The sequence below is a fragment of the Rhamphochromis sp. 'chilingali' genome, assembly GCF_963969265.1.
Source record: "Rhamphochromis sp. 'chilingali' genome assembly, chromosome: 10".
Taxonomy (NCBI): Eukaryota; Metazoa; Chordata; class Actinopteri; order Cichliformes; family Cichlidae; genus Rhamphochromis; species Rhamphochromis sp. 'chilingali'.
The window spans coordinates 2,857,944-2,877,946 of NC_137937.1; the positions used below are offsets into that span (position 1 = coordinate 2,857,944).

A 20,003-nucleotide genomic window follows, 5' to 3' on the forward strand; every position below is an offset into this window, starting at 1 on the left:
TAGTCTAGGTGCTCTTTGTTTAGATGAACTGCAGGACTTCCTCACCGTGTTATCTAGGATGAACCATCTAGGGTGAGGGGGAGGCTACCCTCTTCCTGACCAAGGATGTTTGACCCTTTGATCAGCAGTCCCCACACACACACACACACACACACACACACACACACACACACACACACACACACAGTATTCTTTGTTCACATGTATACCTATGTAAGATGTTATATGTTAATGACCCTATGCATATTCATGTAACCACAATAAAAGGAGTGCTGTGAGGAAACCTGGCTGAGAGTCTGACAGTGGTCAAGTGGTGGAACGACGCTTGGCTCCAGCCAGGTCTCCCTCATGCATGAGTAACCAGAGAACTTTGGTGCCTTGAGTCTTGCTTTTGCTGCGTAGCAGATTGTCCTTAACGTTCCAGCGAATAGGTTTGTAACATAAACCTATCAGTCACCGCCATAGAATCCTGTCCTTTGCCAGAGACCAGAAAACAGCTGAGATCATTTTTAGGTATGGCAGGATTCTATCATCGGTTTATCCCTCATTTCTCCGCCAGGGCAGCTCTTCTGACGGATCTGACTGGTGCCCGAAGTCCCAATAAGATCACCTGGACAGAGGAGGCTAAGATGGCTTTTCAGGACCTACGACAATCTCTGAGTAAGAGCCCAATGTTGCACAGCCCTGATTTTGAGAGAAATTTCATTCTTCAGACTGATGCCTCGGAGAGAGGATTGGGAGCTGTTCTGTTACAGGGACCGCCTGGAGAGCGTCATCCAGTAACCTTCATTAGCCGCAAGCTGTTTCCGAGGGAAGTGCGATACTCAACCATCGAGAAGGAGGGACTTGCCATCAAATGGGCCCTGGACTCCTTTAGGTATTATCTTCTTGGACGGGAGTTCATATTGGAAACAGACCACAAGGCTCTTCAATGGATAGAGAGAATGAAGGACACAAATGGAAGGATCACGCGATGGTACCTTGCAATCCAGCCATTCCGGTTCACCATCAACCACATCCCCGGCAAGGATAACTGCACTGCAGACTGTCTCTCTCGCTGTCCCAGGGAGAGATCTGAAGAGGGGGAGTGTGTGATGGCTGCACTTACAGCCACACAGTGGTAATATCACCATGTTAGTGTAGAGGCTTATAAGTAATATTGCATTCACATTTCTTTCTTTAAATATAGGAATTTATTTACAGAACAATAAATAACTGGTTTTGGTTTAGAATTCATTCACATATCCACATAACGCTGCATTCTAAAATAAGTGCGCACATTTTAGTTTACATTGTTATGTATGATTAATCTTTTGTTTTCTGAGTTACCTTAGTTGCAGCTGTTCCAGTCCCTTGATTAAGGAGCCAAGAGGTGGAAAAGGGGCGGAGCGAGCTTTAAAGGAAGGCTACAAATTGGTTCACGCCATAACTCGGGACCATGGGGGGGAATTGGAGTTCATTATGTTTGGTTTAGTTAGGTTTTGTGTGTTTTACCCCTTTTCCTGTTTTTGTGGGCTGATCAGCCACTATTTAAGTTTCCCCTTTGTCTCGTTAAGTTAGGTCAGTTTGTTTGAGTTATCAGTTGTGTTGTCAACTTTGAGTAGAGTTTTGTTAGTTTGACCTCTTTTATGGGCCCAAGATTTTGATTCTTTTTGCATGAGTTAACCAATTATGTTTTTTGGGTTAAATAAAAAATCATTTTTTGGACTTTAACCTGTGCCTAAGTTTCCTTCACTGCTCGGTCCATCACACTCTGCCTCCCACACTACTTTTAAATACAATAGGAACCACAAGCAAGCCAGCAGCCTGAGAGTGAAGTGCTCTCATGACAGACACTAGGACAATGCTTTGTGGGCTGCCTCTGTTGACCGACATGCCGAGCCTCCGACAGCGTGCAGTGATGCCTTGGTGTTCGGGTCCCCCACCCGAGCCGGAGATTGATGGTGAGCCAGAGGTGGACTACTACAGGAGGCTGAGGGAGCGGCTGCGGGTGGTTCATAACTACACCTGCCAGGCCTAGGCCGGCGCCGGAGTACGACAGAAGAGGGCCTACGACATCAGGTGCCAGTGGGGGAGCTTTTGTGCTTGGTGACAAGGTTTGGGTGTACTGCCCTGTCCTTAAGAGAGGAGTGTCCTCCAAGCTCTGCAGTCACTGGCAGGGGCCGGCGGAGGTCGTGGAGCGACCTCCAGAAGTGGTGTACAGGATCCACATGCTGGGCCCGAGGGGTATGGTGGTGTGGCATCAGGACAGACTCTCACCGTACCGACCGCTCGCTCAACAGTCGCCAGGGCAGGGGATGCTAGTGGCACCCCATGTTCTGATCTGAGTGACTCTTCCCCTGCCGGTTGAGATCGGCCGGTGCGCCGAAAGATGACACCGGGACATTTGCAGGACTTTGTGTTGGGTAATGGGGTTGTCGGGGATGACTGACCCCTTAGGTGGGGGCTATGTAGCGGGTCAGGGCTGTTTGGGTTTTATTTGGCAGCTGTATTCGGTTGTTTCAGGCGGCAGCGTTATGTTCCCACGGTTACCACGTGACGCGCTCTCTCTGCGACCATGTTTTTCTGTGTGGGATGAGAGAGTGCTGTTGTGTCGTTGTTGTTGAATGCTAATAAACGGCTCCCTGGCTAACTCGGGGGAAGCAAGACAAAACGACACCTCTCTCTCCTCCTTGTCTGAGCAATATGGTTTGGTTAAAGATGTTTTGGTTAAACCTTTTGCCTCTTCACCAGGTAAGTCTACCTGTCTTGTAAGCAGCCCAAAAACAAATATCAGAGGTGAAAAAGACAAGTCTATTAATATCTTTCCCCCCAGTAGGATATGCCCAGAATACCTCACCCAGGACGAACCTAGGAGGCATCCTAGTCAGATGCTCAAACTGCCTCGACTGGCTCTTTTTGATGTGGAGGACTAGTGGCTCTCTTCTGTGCCCATTTGAATGACTGTACTCTTCATCCTATCACTGTTGGAGAAAGGTCTCACTAGTTTGTAAATGTTCCCTTTCACTCTTTTTGCAATCCCTCTGTCACAATTTTCCCCAACACTTGTCTCTTGCACTCTTCTTTATCAGGCTGAGCCTGAGCCATCTGCCACGACTGATTGGGGATGAAGGTTGGGTAATCTGAATAAATAATTTCCTTAGGGATTATTAAAGTATTCTGATTCTGATCTGTCTTGCTACCTACTAGATTTCCCTTCTCTGCAGTGCATACTTTTTCCATTTCCAAATTCTCTGCCACCTGGGCCACCTCTCTACAGATCACAATGTTGTATGCAAGCATCGAAGTCTACAGGGACCGATGCCTAACCTCATCTGTCACCCTATTTTTCACCACTGAAAACAAGAACAGGTTTAGAAACAGTTCCTAATGCAATCCAGCAGCTGTTACTTTGTTCCATTAAGTCATAAGAATGTAATCTGCAAGAGCACTCCCTAATGACATCAGCACATTATACTACATTGCATAAATGTCACTATCTAAAGACAATGTTGGTATCATTGATAATTAATTGTCTTTGACATACTTAACTGTTTTAACATAAGAACAAGGTAAGTATGCGGTAATACAACCTCGTGGTTTTATTAATAAGCTTCATCCAAATGCAACTAAGCTCATTTGATATTAACCTGTTATGGAAACCCACCAAACAAGAGACCTTCTGGGGATGCAGCTGAGTTACGTTTAATTAAAAAAAAAAAAAAAACAGTCTGGAGAAAATATTGTTGGTTTCAATTCAATTCAATTTTATTTATATAGCGCCAAATCACAACAAAAGTTGCCTCAAGGCGGTTAATTGATGGGTTAATTTTAGTTTGCTCACTGCTAACCTTAATATCACCGAGAATACTTAAATATCTTAAATGTTACAGTTGCCCTCAGCTGGCTCATGCTTCATTCAGCTGTGTTAATGTAAAAAGTGTCATTTTTAATGACACCACTGAATTTCCCGGAGGAACCGCACCTGAGGGATTAATAAAGTAATCCCTAATTTAACAGTGTTTAAGTGCTCACCAGTTGGTCTGATGGTGTATGTGGTGTGTCGTCGTCAATTCTGCTTCCCAGTTTCTGGGGGAAAACACTCTGGAATTGCTAATGGTTGTGAGGCGGTCCTTCTCCTTCAGCCATTAAGTTCTGGGAGTTGATCTACGATGAGAATACAGAGGCTGTGAGTGCTGCAGGTAAGTGTAATGGGTTTTTATGCATGTAGATATTTTCAGGCATATGATACTAGGCAAAGAAAATGAAACATTGGAAAACTTTACTTGTTTTATGCTAAGAGATATGCTAAGAGACAACTTCGTTATTAATACGCCTGAAAAAGCAGTCTTTTATGTAACGTTTGTCCGGTGAACATGACGTCACTAAAAGGGGTGGGGACGAGGAGGTAAAAGTGAGTGCTGTCGCCTGTGCGCACAGGTGATTTTCAGTCTTGTTTCGCATTACGTCGGGTGAGAAAATGGGAAAGCTTCAGGAGTTTAAGATTGCCTTTGAGAAAAACAAAGAAGTGTACAGTCCGGGAGAGTCCATCTCTGGAACCGTGACAGTAAAACTGGGCCAACAGCTGCAGTGTAAAGGTAAGAGCCATCTGCGCTCAGCAGGTGGGAAAACGTCGACCTCGAGAAACGAGGAAGTGAGTTGATTTGGTAACGAGTCGTAATTCCTACACTGTTCCCACGCCTGGTTTTAGAAATAACTTCTCCTATTTGAAGATCACTCAGAGGTTGAAAAGCCATCCTGTGGTGTTCTGTGTTTGTGGTTCTAAAACTTGCATATGATTTTTCATTGGCCGTTTACCGCGGTGTAGCTCTGCACACTGATTCAATGGAAAATGTTTAATGAGGCCTAATGGGAAATTTGCTTCTGTGTTTTGTAACACTTGGTTCAATGTTTTATCCCAATTTCCCAAACTATCCAAAACACAAATTGACGGTCTTTCATTAAATTACAGCAAAATACCTGGATTTTGGACTATGTAAATATTCTGTTTTGATAGTTTATAATTTGTTTAACATGATTCTTAGTTCAACTCCTCAGTCCTACTCAGCTTTATAAGCATAGATTTCCTACTGTTTTTATGTTACGTGTAGATTAAGTTTAGTTAAAAGTTGAAAGATTAGCTCAGAAAATGAGTTTAATTATACATTATTGCAGCACTGTATTCTATACACCTCTCTTTACCTACCCGACATTCATATTCAATCTAAAATGACTAATTAACCTAACATGCTTGGCTTTGGTGAAAACTAACTTGAGGAAACCCACACAGGCATCAGAGTCCCCAAAGAAAAGCACCAGCCAGGATTTTAACCAGGGACATTTTTGTGAGGCGACTGTACTAAATACTCTATCACTTTGCTGCCTTATTCCAGTTTTGGCTCTGTGTCAAGGCCCCCCTCTCTGAAGGGACCCTCTAAAGCATAGGTGTCAAACTCTGGCCCGCGGGCCAAATTTGGCCCGCAGCCTAATTACATTTGGCCCGCGAAGCCATACCAAATTACTATCAGAGCTGGCCTACTATTATACAGCTAATATATATATTGTTTAGTGTTAAGCTTTGCTTGTTCCATATTCAGTTTTTCAGCAAAACGTGTTTGAGTCCATAAGAAAAGATTCATTCTTATATCTGGAGGAATAAATATATTTCAGTAAATATTAATGTTAGCCCGCGACTTTGTTCCAGTTTTGAATTTTGGCCCACTGTGTATTTGAGTTTGACACCCCTGCTCTAAAGTAATGCACTGGCGTTGAGCAGTGTCTAATTGGTTCTGCTGTTTTATTTATTTTGTAGTGTTGTATAGTCAGACTGTACATTTAAACATACTTAAGACTGTCATCAAGAGACCAAAATGAAACTTGAAACAGGAAAAGTGAGTGTCATTGTCCAGATTGCTGTAAAAGCAACATCTCATCCATCTGAATGCACTTATTCATTCTTCTTATTTGGGATATTTAACATCTCAAAGGTTCTACTGTGTCAACAAGGACAATAAAAGGTAACACATTTGAATGCAGATTGCAAGGGAAAGGTTTCTTCTACTCTTTGTAGCTCTCAACCTGCTGAGTGGCGTCTTTGTGTTTTGTTACTTTGAATGCTTGCGAGGCCTCTGGTCTGTTTACATTCCTCTTCAGGTAAAGCTGGTCGGACTGTCGGCTCAAGATCTCTTATGCTACATGCTACAGTTTCACCGTTTAAAATACTAATGGTATATTAAACTATTTTAAGTACTGTGATGAGACGTGCCACTGAAAAATATTAACACTGCAATAAAAATCTTAGTTTCACTCACCACTATTCACTTAAACAGCCAGTTTATTGAAGAACCTACAAACAACTTTTCACATGTTTTGTTCTGTTTTGGGATTTCTTGAGACTGGTAAAGGTTGTGTTTAGTATTCTAAACGTTTTTGGCGCTCTTCATTCTGTTCATGTGATGCCATCATTATAGCAGTGTGCTTTCTTCTATTGCTGTTAACTCAAATGTGTTACTGAGAACATTTTGAACATTTTTATGTGACTTAAAATTGGGAATATAACAACATGTATTTGGACCACAGACTGTATTGAAAAGATGGACATTCTTACCTTGATGTCAACCATTTAATTTCTGGACAAACATCACCACATTGTAGGTCCTGGACATTATTAGCAGGGATTATTGTTGCTGGTATGTTCTTTCAGAGGTAGATGTGCCTTTATTTTGAGCATATGCTGAAACACGTGAAATTTAATTGGCATTCAGTAATAGACACCATAACTCAATTCTAAAACTTTAATCACAAAAGCTGAAGCCCAAACTTCTTGGTAAGTCATTATTTTAACAAACCATATTACTTGTTAGATCATTTTTCAATCGAGATGGTTCTCCAAAGGCACCAACAGCACAAAACGGCTTAAATAAGTAATGATGTATGAACAAAATGGAAACAAATTTGTCTAACATTGTAGCTGTAAAGCTGGGGTATTTTTTTTATGTTCATAGAATGTAGGACCTGGATTTTATGTAATGGTTACCTTTGTTTCTGTTAATGAAGGATTACATTAAAACAGTAGTAAAGCATTCAGACTAGTTGAATAACCTTCAGACTTTGACCAACAGTAGACTGTAGGAACAATACAATGTTGTGGAATATTTGGCTGCCTTTCCTAATCTGGTGAAAATCTGGTTCAAGCATTTTATGGTTTTCAGTATAAAGTCAAGCTTTCTTTATACTTTTGACCAGTAATTTGTTTTTGGTCTGTTTTTGTTACAAAACATTAGCTGGCTTAGGCTATTTCCCAAATCAAATAATGCATCCTAAACTCTCCTGAAGGGTGTTTATTACAGGTCTTTTGCACATATTGATGTTGTATAAATCTGGAGCAATATGCCATTAAACAGACCAATAACACACCCTTGAGGAAAAGACTGATTACGAAAAGTGTTTCCTGCTGTGGCTACTACGAATCGTCTGTAGTTAAACTTGTGTATTTTCTTATCTGCAGCTATCAAAGTGAACTGCAATGGTTTCTGCGGCATCACCAATAAGTTCAATGACACAGCATGGACGATGGAGGAGCAGTACTTCAACAGCACGATCTCAGTGGCAGACAAAGGTGTGCTTCCAAATGCTAATTAAAACCGTGTGCAAATGTCCAGTGTCCACAAAATACTTCCTTGTGAGATGGTTTGTTGTGATAATTGAGACAAATTTGCAAATGGAACTGGTCAATGTGACAATATGTGAAGATTACAACTTCTCATTTTCCACTGCAGCCTTGAGGCATATCTGACTGTTTGGAAACAACAGAGCAACTGTTACTGTTTCCATCAAAGGATTTTATTTGTGCTTTGTGTCCCAAATAGGTACCCTGAAAGAGGGAATGCACACATTTCCCTTCAAGTTTCTCATACCAGGTAGGTGAAGTTGATGGGATATTTTTGCATGTGTTTATTTTCCCCTTTCATTTCCCAGTCTGTCAGACATGTTCTGGCATGTTGTGAGGATGGGACTGGTTTTCTTTTCCTCCCAAAATGTTAAAAATATATGTGTGTGTACACACACACACACACACACACACACACACACACACACACACACACACACACAATATGCATGCTTTTGTTGTCTCGTCAGTTCGCCTCAACATACGCTCGTCATATTCTGTGATATGATTTACTCTGACATGTTTGACGAGGTTAGTGGTGTTGCCACAGCACCTCACTTTCTTGCCACATGTATCATCATCGCGTCTTGGCTGTTTGTGGAGGTAAAATACGTCCACACATGACTTTGTTTACGCTCAGCCATTGTGAGTGCGCACGCGTAAGAGGAGGTAGTTCCTTCCAATTTAGATAATCCCAATGATGTAGTTTCTTTCCACTGTGTTCCTGTTAATGAAAAACTACAAATTTACCCCAAAGTACTAAAATGGTGATATTTTAATATGAGAATCTATTTTCGAGCATAAATTACTGGTATTGGAAGAATCGATATTTCAATATCAATCCGCACACCGCTAGTGAAGGGTTATTTCTCATGATGGTTGGGGTGGTTTTAGTTTAACCTCCAGATAAAGTGGTTAAGAGATCAAATTGATTCTTTGTTTACAACCTGCTCAGAAATTTGTTCCTTTTATTAGCCTTTTCTTCTTCTGTTTTTACATTTTTGCCTGACTATTTGATCTTCAGCAAGGCTTTGGGTTGTTCATTTTTCAGTGTTGTGTTGAAAAACAACAGTGTAGTCGTGAGTCTTGACTGCGTCACTGACATAGGTATGCTGGGCAGCACTGACGCTGTGAGATAAGGTCACTCTAAATCTTTGGCGCTGTCAGAATTTTGTCCATCAGTAGTGATAAGGCAATTGCAACAGTTCTCGTTTTGGGGCCACCACAACAGATAATTTGGCCCTTATAGCCTGCCATCAGTCATCTTTTCTCTGGAACAATTGCAGAGCGTATACATGAGTTGAATGAGGTGCCATGATGGTGTCTAACTAAGAAGAGACTGGTGGATGCTTTCCACTACCATCCCTGTAATGGTTACTGTGACGTCAGCAGTATACAGTGTGTTCCACTGACTCATAACAATGCAATCTTTGAGAGAACTCCCTGATTACACCATTAATTGTTATGGACTCTTAAGATAACTGTGCATAAAGATGACGAGACAGTTGAATAATGAGGAAATATTTTAGTTTATTTGAAGACTTGTTAACTTTTTATTCAGTGCCAAAACTGTTGCCTGAAATAAAATACTTGACTTCCTTTCTATACATTGTCTTGATTTGTTTTGGCTGTCACACAATAGAACACAGGCAAAAGTGTTTAGTCATTGTGTAGGTGCATGTCTGCAAGATGACATGCAGACAAGACAAGAAGCCTTTTATGTAATGTAGCTAGGATCACAGAAACTCAGAACCAGTCAAGCCAGTTTTTGTGAATCTGATATGAATCATTAAGCTTGTTTGCTTTCACTCCTAGAGTGCTGGCAGGTGCCTACGAAGTTTTTGTTTGTTTGTTTTTTGGTTTGTTTCTGTATTTGTCAAGATTTGGAAGGTTAATAAAGAGAAGAGCTCTATACTTTATAAATTAATATCATAGTTCTTTTGGGAAAAGGTGTCAAAACTCAGCAGCTATTTTGGAATTAATCTGGATGGATTATAGCTTTAAATTCAGTTCAGCGGCTCGGACATAAAAACTCCCTGGACTGTGTCAGTCAAATCCAGTGAAAGCTATTTCAAATGTTGGTGCCCCAAAATAGGTAGTTAGTTTTTTCCCTGCAAGTTATGCTACTACCAATATTACTGTTATTACTGTTCATGCACACAGTATCAGAACTATACAGCTTCACTCATTCACTGCCATTGACGTCTATAGCCGTCAATGGCAGTGAATGAGTCAATGGGTTTAACTCATTCACTGCCAATGGCTGGCAGTGAATGAGTTAAAGGACTGGAGTTAGTGTTGACTGAAACCATGTCTTATACTACTTTATAGACAAAAACACAAACAGAAAGCGGAGTGGTTACATTTTTACAATGTTTTAAAGCACAGCTGTACATGTAGGTTAATTAAACACAGCACAAAGTACAATTACTTTGTTCTGAGGTATCTGTATTTTACTTGAGTATTTATTCTCACGTTTTCTTTTGGTCCCTACATTCTTCAACAAGTCTTTATAGTCTTCATGTTCAATAAGTGTGTTACTTGAGGGTTAACACATTTTAGAGGAGTTACTCAAACATCCCTTCCAGACATTAAAAGGATTTAAATCTAAAATGACAGATTACTAATATTGTGGCCGCCTGAGGAAAAAATATCCCTGCTCCTGGGTGCTCTTCACTCTTTCTGCAAAAACTGTAACTCTTTTAAAAACTGTAGTTCACGCTACTGTATAACTACAAACTAACACAGTTCACTTCTTCCCCACAGCCACTGCTCCAACGTCTTTTGAAGGCATCTATGGAAGGATCATTTACAGAGTGAGGGCTTTTATTGACACACCACGATTTTCCAAGGACTACACCACAGAGAAAGCTTTCTTCCTGCTAAGCCTTCTGAACCTGAATGAAGTGCCAGATATATGGGTGAGACATTATAGCTGTATGTCTGTATTCAGTCCCTGAATGGTTGGTCCTAAACATTGAGTTAATTAGTCTTCAGAGTTCAAACACACAACAGCCAAGTTTTTTTGTTTTTTTGATTTGGAGCTTGGACCAACCCTAACACTTTGCTGTTTATCAGAAATAGTTCCAATGAATCCACAAACTCTAGATTTTTGGATAACTGGACAAAGAACACAAGAGAACTTGCACATCTTCCTCATCCCATGGGGCAGGTGCAGAGCTGAAAACAATGGGACAGGGAGGAGGTAGAGTCTGATGAAGAGCAGGTGTGCAGTTGTCAACTAAATGCAATAAATGGGGAATCTAGAGTTCTGCATTTGTGTGAACCGTTAATTCTAATCCTTTGAATAACTAGACAAGAAACTGTTTGAGTGTTATTTGCTTTGTTTTGTACTTACTGGCATTTAGATTCACCAAATTAATTTAAAGTCAATTATACTATTCAAAGTGTCTTTTGCCATGACCCATATAGGGAACCTGCTCATCTGCAGTGACTCAGCAGTTCACCTACATGTTGATGAAAACTGGCACAATAGTCTTGAGGGCTCAGACGCACATGAAGGGTTACACACCAGGAGAGATCATTCAGGTGACCGCCAACATCCACAACCAATCTGGGAAGAACACTGGCAACATGGCAGCCAGTCTGATGCAGGTTGGAACTTTATATCTCCTTAACTCTGGTTACCTTCTGGTATTAGTTTTCTCACTTTTAGTGTTATGTTTTTACATTTACAATCCATGTTTTAAACTTATTTTCTATATCTTCTAAATATGATGGCTGTGTCGATAAACCCAACAGAAGACCAAACTTGAGTCTGACACTATAGGAATAACAGTTTCTAAATTTACTATTGCTAGCTACTAGCAGTCCTGCTCGCATTTAGCAGGACTGGCCCTTCTGGCATTTTAATTGAATGTCAAAAGTATTTGTTCATCTGTCTTTGCATGCATATGAACTTAACTGACATTCTTAATGAATAGGGTTCTAATATGATGTTGGCCTAGGCTTTGTAGCTATTACAGCTTCAATTCTTCTGGGAAGGCTTTCCACAATGTTTGAAAGTGTGCTTATGAGAATTTTGACTATTCTTCCAGAAGCCTATTTGTGAGATCACACGCTGACTTTGGGCTGTATTTTGCAGTCAAAACACACTGATCACAGTTTCTGACTATCCATAGTCGTATGTTTTCAGAGAGTGACCTATGAGACGAAGAAGCCGACCCATGATCTGAGAATAATAGCGGAGGTGGAGGGAGGCGTGGTGAAAGCTGGCAAAGAGGTGGAGTGGAAGGAGCAGATCATTGTTCCTCCCCTGCCTCAGTCCTCCCTCGCTGGCTGTGAGCTTATAAAGATCGAATATTTTGTCAAAGTAGGTTCATATTCCTTCTCTGATACATACTCAGTATTGCTTTGCTACCTGTCTGAAAAATTATGAGTAGTATGTGCAATACTGTAAGCATGAGGATGGCTGCAAGAACCTATAGTATTTATTTATGTGTGTGTGTGTACACACACACACACATACACAGAGTTTAAATGATGATCCCAATGTTTAGCCAAGGTTTTGAATAATCAGGTCAGTGACAAGCAATTTCTAGTAATCCCTAAGAGCCAAGAGCTCCCATAGTCTAAAAAATGTGATTTATTTATTTATTTATTTATTTATTTATTTATTTTGTGCTGATTTAAACTTTTGACCAGCTGACAAAGCAGATTTACATCCACTAATATTGACAAAGAATGAAAATCGGTCTATTCCACCACCCGACATTCTTTTTTGTTCTGCTGATGAACCAGGTGTGTCTGAAGTCTCCTGATGTCATGCTGACACTACCCATCCACATTGGGAACGTCTCATTAGACAAAAAACAACGGCCTTCCAAAAAAGCATCTGCTCCTTCCACTGAGGATACGCCAGCCTCTGACTCAACACTAGACACATCCATTTCTGCCTTCTCGCCCACCTTGCCCCCTCGTCCAGCCCCAAAACCTGCTCCTCGTCTTGCCCCTCGCTCTAGGGGATCCTCCCACAATTCCCCCAGCGCTCCTCCAGCTGAGTACCACCCGGGAGCAGAGGGAGGGGCCTTGATGAATGAGGACTTCCAAAACAAGCGGCAGTCTCAACTGGTGTCACCCAATGCATTTAGTTATGCACCAGGCCTCTTTTTTCCTCAAAACCAGCAGCCAGTCGGACCAGCTGCAGCACCCAACGGGCCTGAATTTAGTGGGTCCACAGGGCCCACAAGTCTTTACCCCTCTTTGAATGGTACCACTTCAGTGGCAACACCACAGATCCTGCCTCCAGACTACAGCACTTCAGATTATCCAAAAGGTCAGTTGCCACACAATCTACCACTGTTGCTCTAGAAATCAGTAGACTCTACTTTTTAAAAACTTCAGCGATGGTTCAAGCCTCATCGCTGAGTAATTACTCACAGTATCGACTGCAACAACTTTAATGAACCCTTAGTTATTCCTAGAAGTTCCTTAAGTAATGGTTCCTGTAGCTGCTTATTAGACTTTGGACTCGATTTAACAGTCCTAGGCCATGCAGCACTAATGGTTAAGGCAGGACTCTGACATCCAGTTTTGGTTTCTTCCCCTATATCAGCATTGATGTGGAGGTTTCAATAGCAAGGCTTATCTTTTGGGAGAATACTACAGTGGCTACCTGTGCCGTCATGGCAAGCATAAATAGATGGCTGTATGATGATTTTACCAGCAACTGGTCTGGATATTCTGGGGCCTTCAAAACCTCTTGCTGCAGTTTTGAATTTATTGTTCCCTTAATGATTGAAAGACTGGGTAGCAAAGCAGCCCAAACCATGATGATCCCTCCACCATGCTTCATATTATGTGATAGTCTGTAGGAATGTTTTGTACCTTTGTGCAGCATGGCAGCCAGTTTAAAATCTCAATCTGCATGGAATTCTTTGGAACAGGAATTCATGTTGGTGGAATGCAATGGCTTACTAATTGTAAAGTATCATCAGCTCATCCCTGTTCACCAGAAACAACAGAGTCTCATGAACCCCAACTTAGTTCAGTAAAAGTTTCTGGTGTGATACAGTCACTGCAAGGTGTTAGTGGTGTTGCTCAGCAATCCCATGGGTGTGGCTCTTTGCAGAATCAATGCAGCTCTTCCCCACAGCAGTACTCTTAAGGAAATTAATAGGAGATTGATTGGCTCTACAAATTCACATATAGGAAATTCCAGTTGCGGGATAAAGTCTAGTTACCCAACTAGCTTCATGCTGTGAAAATAGGTGCAGTAATTTGATCCATCAGAAGAACCACAGCTACTAATGTGGTCCAAACAAGAGTGTATTCCGATTGAACAAAGTCAACTGGAATACAAGGACCTAGCTCATACTGCTTGTTTTGTGGCAATATATAAAGTGTGGTATTTAACAGTGTTTAAATATTAACCAGTTGGATTGATGGTGTGTGTGTTTCAGAGGCTCCTCCTTCTTACAATGCGAGCTGCAACACATGATATGGACAAAGAAGAAGAAACCAGGAACGACTAACAATTAACTGATATTCAACAAAATGTTGAGGCGAAGTTCATGTGTAATGTTGCCGCATTTCTAATATAAGAGCCCTGTCATTTTAAAAAGTTAAAAAAAGAGAGAGACATTCACAATCCACATGAAACCTAGTGTATCCTGGTGTAATGAGCAGATTTTTACTTTACGCTTTTAGAAATCATTTTTTTGATAAAGTGATCAAAAGTGGCCGCCCGGTGAACAAGTGTCTTCAGTTATCAAAGGAGGAATCCTTTCTGCAGCAAGTCACCACCAAAAACCAGATTTGATATGCTTTTAGCACATTGAATGAAAGGAGAGAGAAGCTGCATTTTACTTGGTTGTACACTATTTAGTTTTAAATTGTGGGTTATTAAAAATACCTTAAATAGCATCTGTGATGTCATGTTAGTTTTTTAGAATATAATAATTGAAAACAAGTCCAGAATTTAATTATGTTGATGTCATTCCAAATTTAAACTGTAGGATTTGAAATGAAACAGATGTCGCCTTATTTTCTTGAAATGCTTTGTTCAGAAAGGGTTTTGTTTTAATATGCTTTTAATCAGTTTGCTGATGTGTGATTGTGTTAAACGAGCACTTCCTTTTGTAAGCGGTCTACATGTAGCTCTGTGAGGACATGATATGGTGGCGTTTAGCCAGATCTCCATCTGTTGAGGCATTTACTTTCATGTCTTGTGCTGTAGGACATAGAAGTAAATGACCAATGGGGTTGTGTATTCCTTCTTTTTCACTACTGCATGTATGTCACCTACATTATATGTTGGTTCTGTATGTGCCTTTTAGTTGTTCCACAATAAGGCCGGTGTGACCTGATGCTATATTTGGGCCTTCATAATGAATAACACTTGAGATTTGTCTTCATATATCTTTGTTGAATCACTTGAGCATGCTGAAAGCCCATTTATTTATTGTTCCAACTTCCAACTACTGTTTGGATTCTAATAAACCTGTGAAACCCATAAATTGTGTCATACTTAAGACTCATTAAGCATTTTTAAGACCTTTTTTAAAGGAATGCAGTTACACTAACCGGTCATTTTCACCCACCACTTGCTAACTTGCCTATATTCCTGCTAAAAGCCTGACAGAGTCCATCTGTTTGTTTTTTGCCTAAGTGCAGTGTAGAGTTTGAGGCAGAGTGAGCATGTCCCATTGCTTTTTGTTTTTGTTATTACTGGCTGCCAAAAACCTGGAGTTTCATGTGCCACTGAAGGTTTTTGGGAACACTTTGTAAAGGGTTTTTTTTTTTTGTTTTGTGTGTGTGTTTCATGATTCTTAATATACAGTGGTGTGAAAGTGTTTGTCCCCTTACTGATATTTTTATGTATGTTTGTCACATTTACATATTTCAGATCATTAAACACATTTAGTTTCAGTTTAGCTCAGTGGGTGAGCAGATGACCCAGTCTGACCCAAGGCCCCCCAAAAATAAATAAATCGAAATAACACAAGTGAACCCAAAATGCAGTTTTCAAATGAATGTAATTAACATTAAGGGGACAAATCGAAACCCCTGTGTGCCCCCTAAACTGCAATAACTGGCAATGAGTCTTTTACAGTTCTGTGGAGGAATTTTGGCCACTCCAGTCTTCATTTGGTTTTTGAGCCATTCAGAGGTGGACTTGCTGGTGTGTTTTGGATCATTGTTCTGCTGTAAAAAAACCAAGTGTGGTTCAGCTTGAGGTTACGAACCAGTTGGTTTTCTTTGTTATCTTTGTCTAATATTTACATTTGTTTAATGATCTAAAATGTGGCAAACAAGAAAATCAGGAAGGGCTCAACCACTAACTGCTCAACAGATGCCTTGAAACCTCTTTTTAAACTATAAAATAATATTAAAGTTACAATCTTCTTTTGGCTGCTCTCTTTAAGAATTGCTACAGGAAAGGCTTACAAGATGGTAGTGAGACCGGCTAATTTTCACCCCATCTCTAGAATCTTCTATCACACCAACCCTATCCTTTAGGATTGTTTGGACATGTACAACCTTTCTTCTTTAGCTTTGTCTTTAACCCACTCAACCCAAGCCGTTCCTTTGATACTCACTTCTAATCTTGTAACTCCCAAGAACTTCCATCATCTCTAAACTATACCATAGCAGGTCTCACTACCATCTTGTAAGCTTTTCCTTTCTCTCTAGCTGATAGCCTTCTGTCACAAATAACCCCTGACATTCAACTCAACCCAATCCCCACCCTAACTGCACACGTTTACTTCAACTCTTGTGAACTGTTCATTGGATGGTTGACCCCAGTTTTTTTTTTTTTGTCATCCATCTTCAATTACTTTATTGAAGTATATTGGAGATGAATCTTTTTACAGGGTGGAATGTTTGTAAAGCCTCTATTTTTAATAACTTCGGAAAAAAAGAATTTCATTTTGTCAAAATTGTACATACAGGCTCAAATAATGTTTAACATTTAACCAAATGTTAACCACTAATATTTGGTTAAATGTCCATCTCGACCTAACCCTTCTTGTTGCCATTAACAAGCTCTGGTAAAATTTCGAACAGATATTTGACCACTCTTGGGTAGTTTTGAGGCACAGATTTGGAGAGCAGTCCACAACTTTTCAATGCAGCTGAGGTTGGAGCTTTGAAGCCATTGCAGAATCTTAATGTTAAATAAACCAGTTTTGATTTGTGTTTGGGATCATTATTCTGTTGGAACCTCCAGTTGTGTCCAAGTTCTAACTATAGTTACTGATTTGGAGTGAAGTTGAGGAATAACAAGGTAGTCATCCTCCTATCCCATCCACTTTGTGCAATCAGAATCAGAGAAACCTTATTAATCCCAGAGGGTAATTGAGTTGTTATAGCAGCAAATATACAACAAACATCAAGCACTCATTCAAAATGAGTGTGGAAACAGAGTTATGATACGTAAATATTAAGATAAATATAGAGATATAACTATACATATAAATCTAAAAGGACGAGTATGTCTTCAAATATGTCATGGTGTACATGGTGCATTGTGGTGTGATTAATTCTGTTCCACATTTGTGGATCTGACCTAAGTGGATGAATTAAAGAGTGTGATAGCAGTAGACTTGTAGTCAAGAGACCAAGACAATACCAAGACCAGAGGGTATGGAGACCAAGACTCAGACAAAAAAGTCTTTAAACTGCAGCCAGATGCTGCTTCGTTTACGGGTGTCAGCCATATTTATGTATTTTTGCGATGCACAGCCCTCCTCTCTCTCACCCTCTGTTTTTCACATAATGATATTATCCTATATCCTCGCATATAATTGGCCACAATATGAAGGGATTGGAGCATAGCTGAGCCACTGTGTGAGAGCTGAGCAGCCAAAGGAAATTAAGTGAGGAGCCGGCTCTCGCTCAATGGGAGTCTATTCTTCTGATTCACTACAAAGCGCTCTCTAAGCACGGCTCTTAGAGCTGATGCTTTAGCGCACGGCACATTATCAAACGTTACGTTGTGTGTCATGGATACTGTTGACTCCATAGGCAGAGCCAGACATTTTATACACCTGGGGCTTAGCCCTAAAGGGTCGTATGCATGTGGGATGGGGGTCAGAAATGACTGTGGCTGTGTTTTGAGTTTTGTTTAAAAAAGAATGACTTCATCTTTTACTGATGGCATGAAGTTGGCTTTAATGTTAGTTGTAAGGTCTTGGGGTTGTTACAGCTTCACCTTGATCACAAACTACACCACCGTCGAACTAAAACATAACATAAAATTCAATGAAATAGTAAGACGAGTGAAATAAAGACATAAAATGATCTATATAACATACAAACATACCTCGCTGGCTGAGCCATGCTTTGAGGCAGAAATGAGCACTTTACAGATACTTTTAAGAAACAACTTTCTCTGAATTAAATTGGCTTCTCTTGCTTCAACTTGCCATGCTCACACATCAACATGGGCGTGCATCTCCCTCAGGTGCACCAGTGGGACCAACATGTAGTACAATAGTTCCTACATGAGAATTTTCACAATAAATTACCTAATGGCATATAAAATATGCATAGTGCAAAACAAAATACATTAACTGAAAGTAAGGCAGTAAAACTAGTTTTTAATTAAGCAGCAAGGCAGAACAAAATCAGAGCTGTATCCAGACACGCAGACTAAACCCCAATTCAACCAGACCCAGAACTGATCCTGAATTAAAACAGGACTACAACAGTTCAAAATCAGGACTACTTAGGATTTAACCAAGACAGAACCAGAATCAGAACTAGATGATAGTAGCACTAAAATCATCATAAACTTGCACTATACTTATTTTTTAATTCTACCAAAGTACAATATTTAGATTGAGAAAAATTTATATAATTATTTATCCTTGTTGTGCAAACAAGCCTGCAAAACTTAATAAATGTAGAATTTGAAAAGTAAGAAATGGTATCTAAAAAGAAACACTAGGTACGAGATACATGTTCTGATGAGTTTTGGCAAGCAACCATCTGACCTCACCTGCTCTTATTCCATCCCTCTCTGTTCCTCTCTCTCCCTCTTTGTGCTGACAATCATCAAATATACAGTGGAAACCAGATATTTACAAACTCTTCAGATCAAAACACAAACACTTTTTTAATTGTAACATCAAATCAGACTAAATGTTTATTTTTGTTTAGATTGATAAATATAAAAAACATTTGTTAAATTTAAGAGTAAAGAGAGAAAATCTGTATTTCTTAATTGTAAATGGCACCAAATTGTATTCAAACTGAGCCACACTTATGGAGCTCCACAGTTCTCTTCCTGGTGTTTTGTTGACATCTCCTGATGTTCCCATGTCACAGAAACAGGCTCTGTGTTTTGCCTTGTATGCATCCACAGCTGTGCCACCAGTTTACTCACATGGACTCTACGAACCTATCAGAAGCTTCTTCAGCTCAGAATGGAATCGTCTGGAGTTTCTTATTAATTAACAATAAACTTAGTGTACATGTACTCCTAAATTTGATCAAAGTGATAAAAATAGAAGCTCTGTCTCTCTTTATTCGGACATTTAACTAATTCGAAAGATATTTCAATATTTATTTATCTAAAACAAAACAAGTTTACTCTAAATTGATGTTGTACAGTAAAAAAAAATTGGTTTTATGTTTTTTCCCTAAAGTGTAAATATCTGGTTTCAGCTGTGAATATCCTGCTGTGTACTGAAGTTCCTCTTGTTTTGCATAGAAATATACTGAACAACATACAAAGCATAATATATAAAATAACATCTACCTGAGTTTTTCTTTGAAAGAAGCTCCTTATGTCCATTGTTGTGTTCATCAGTACATAACTGAAACGCTTTGTTTAGCCGTGGAGGGAAACAACTGAAAATATGAAATAAACACATGTAAGCTGAGACTCTCTAAAGAAACAGCATTGTTGTTGTTCGGCTTTTCATTTCGCCATTTGTTGATTCATTCGAAGAGCAAGTAACGTAATATGGGTCAAGTGATCAGTTTGATATCAATCTTTCGTGATTCACCGTCATATTTACATTATTTGTACCGAATGATTTGCTTTGGTACCTGGCAGGGGCGATTTTAGCCCATTTTGGGGGGTGCTTCAGCACTGTTTGCATTGACCACTGGTCAGTTCTGCATTTCGGGGCAATGAGTCTTTTGCTGCGTGTGCTCTGATGGTTCATCATGGAGGCGTGCATGTGGTGGGCGGGGTTGTCCATGATACAAAGAAGCTTTTTTAGCATTCTCCTCTCAGACACCTCCTCTAGGTCCAGTCTGACACCCAGGACAGAACCAGCCTTTTTAATCGGTTTGTTCAGCCTGTTGGCATCGGCTGTCTTCACCCCACTGCCCCAGCACACAGCTGCAAAGAACACAACACTCTTTACCACAGAGTGAT

General features: G+C 40.1%; 1 protein-coding gene across 1 annotated transcript; it reads left to right on the forward strand.

Annotated features, from left to right (window-relative positions):
- Window positions 1-4,370: 4,370 nt before the first annotated feature.
- arrdc1a (arrestin domain containing 1a) lies at window positions 4,371-15,126 on the forward strand. The gene is made up of 8 exons (XM_080893122.1): window positions 4,371-4,577; window positions 7,487-7,597; window positions 7,848-7,898; window positions 10,415-10,569; window positions 11,081-11,263; window positions 11,805-11,981; window positions 12,410-12,944; window positions 14,071-15,126. The coding sequence occupies exons 1-8, from the start codon at window positions 4,460-4,462 to the stop codon at window positions 14,106-14,108; spliced, it is 1,368 nt and encodes a 455-aa protein (XP_080749248.1). The 5' UTR covers window positions 4,371-4,459; the 3' UTR covers window positions 14,109-15,126.
- The last annotated feature ends 4,877 nt before the right edge of the window (window positions 15,127-20,003 follow it).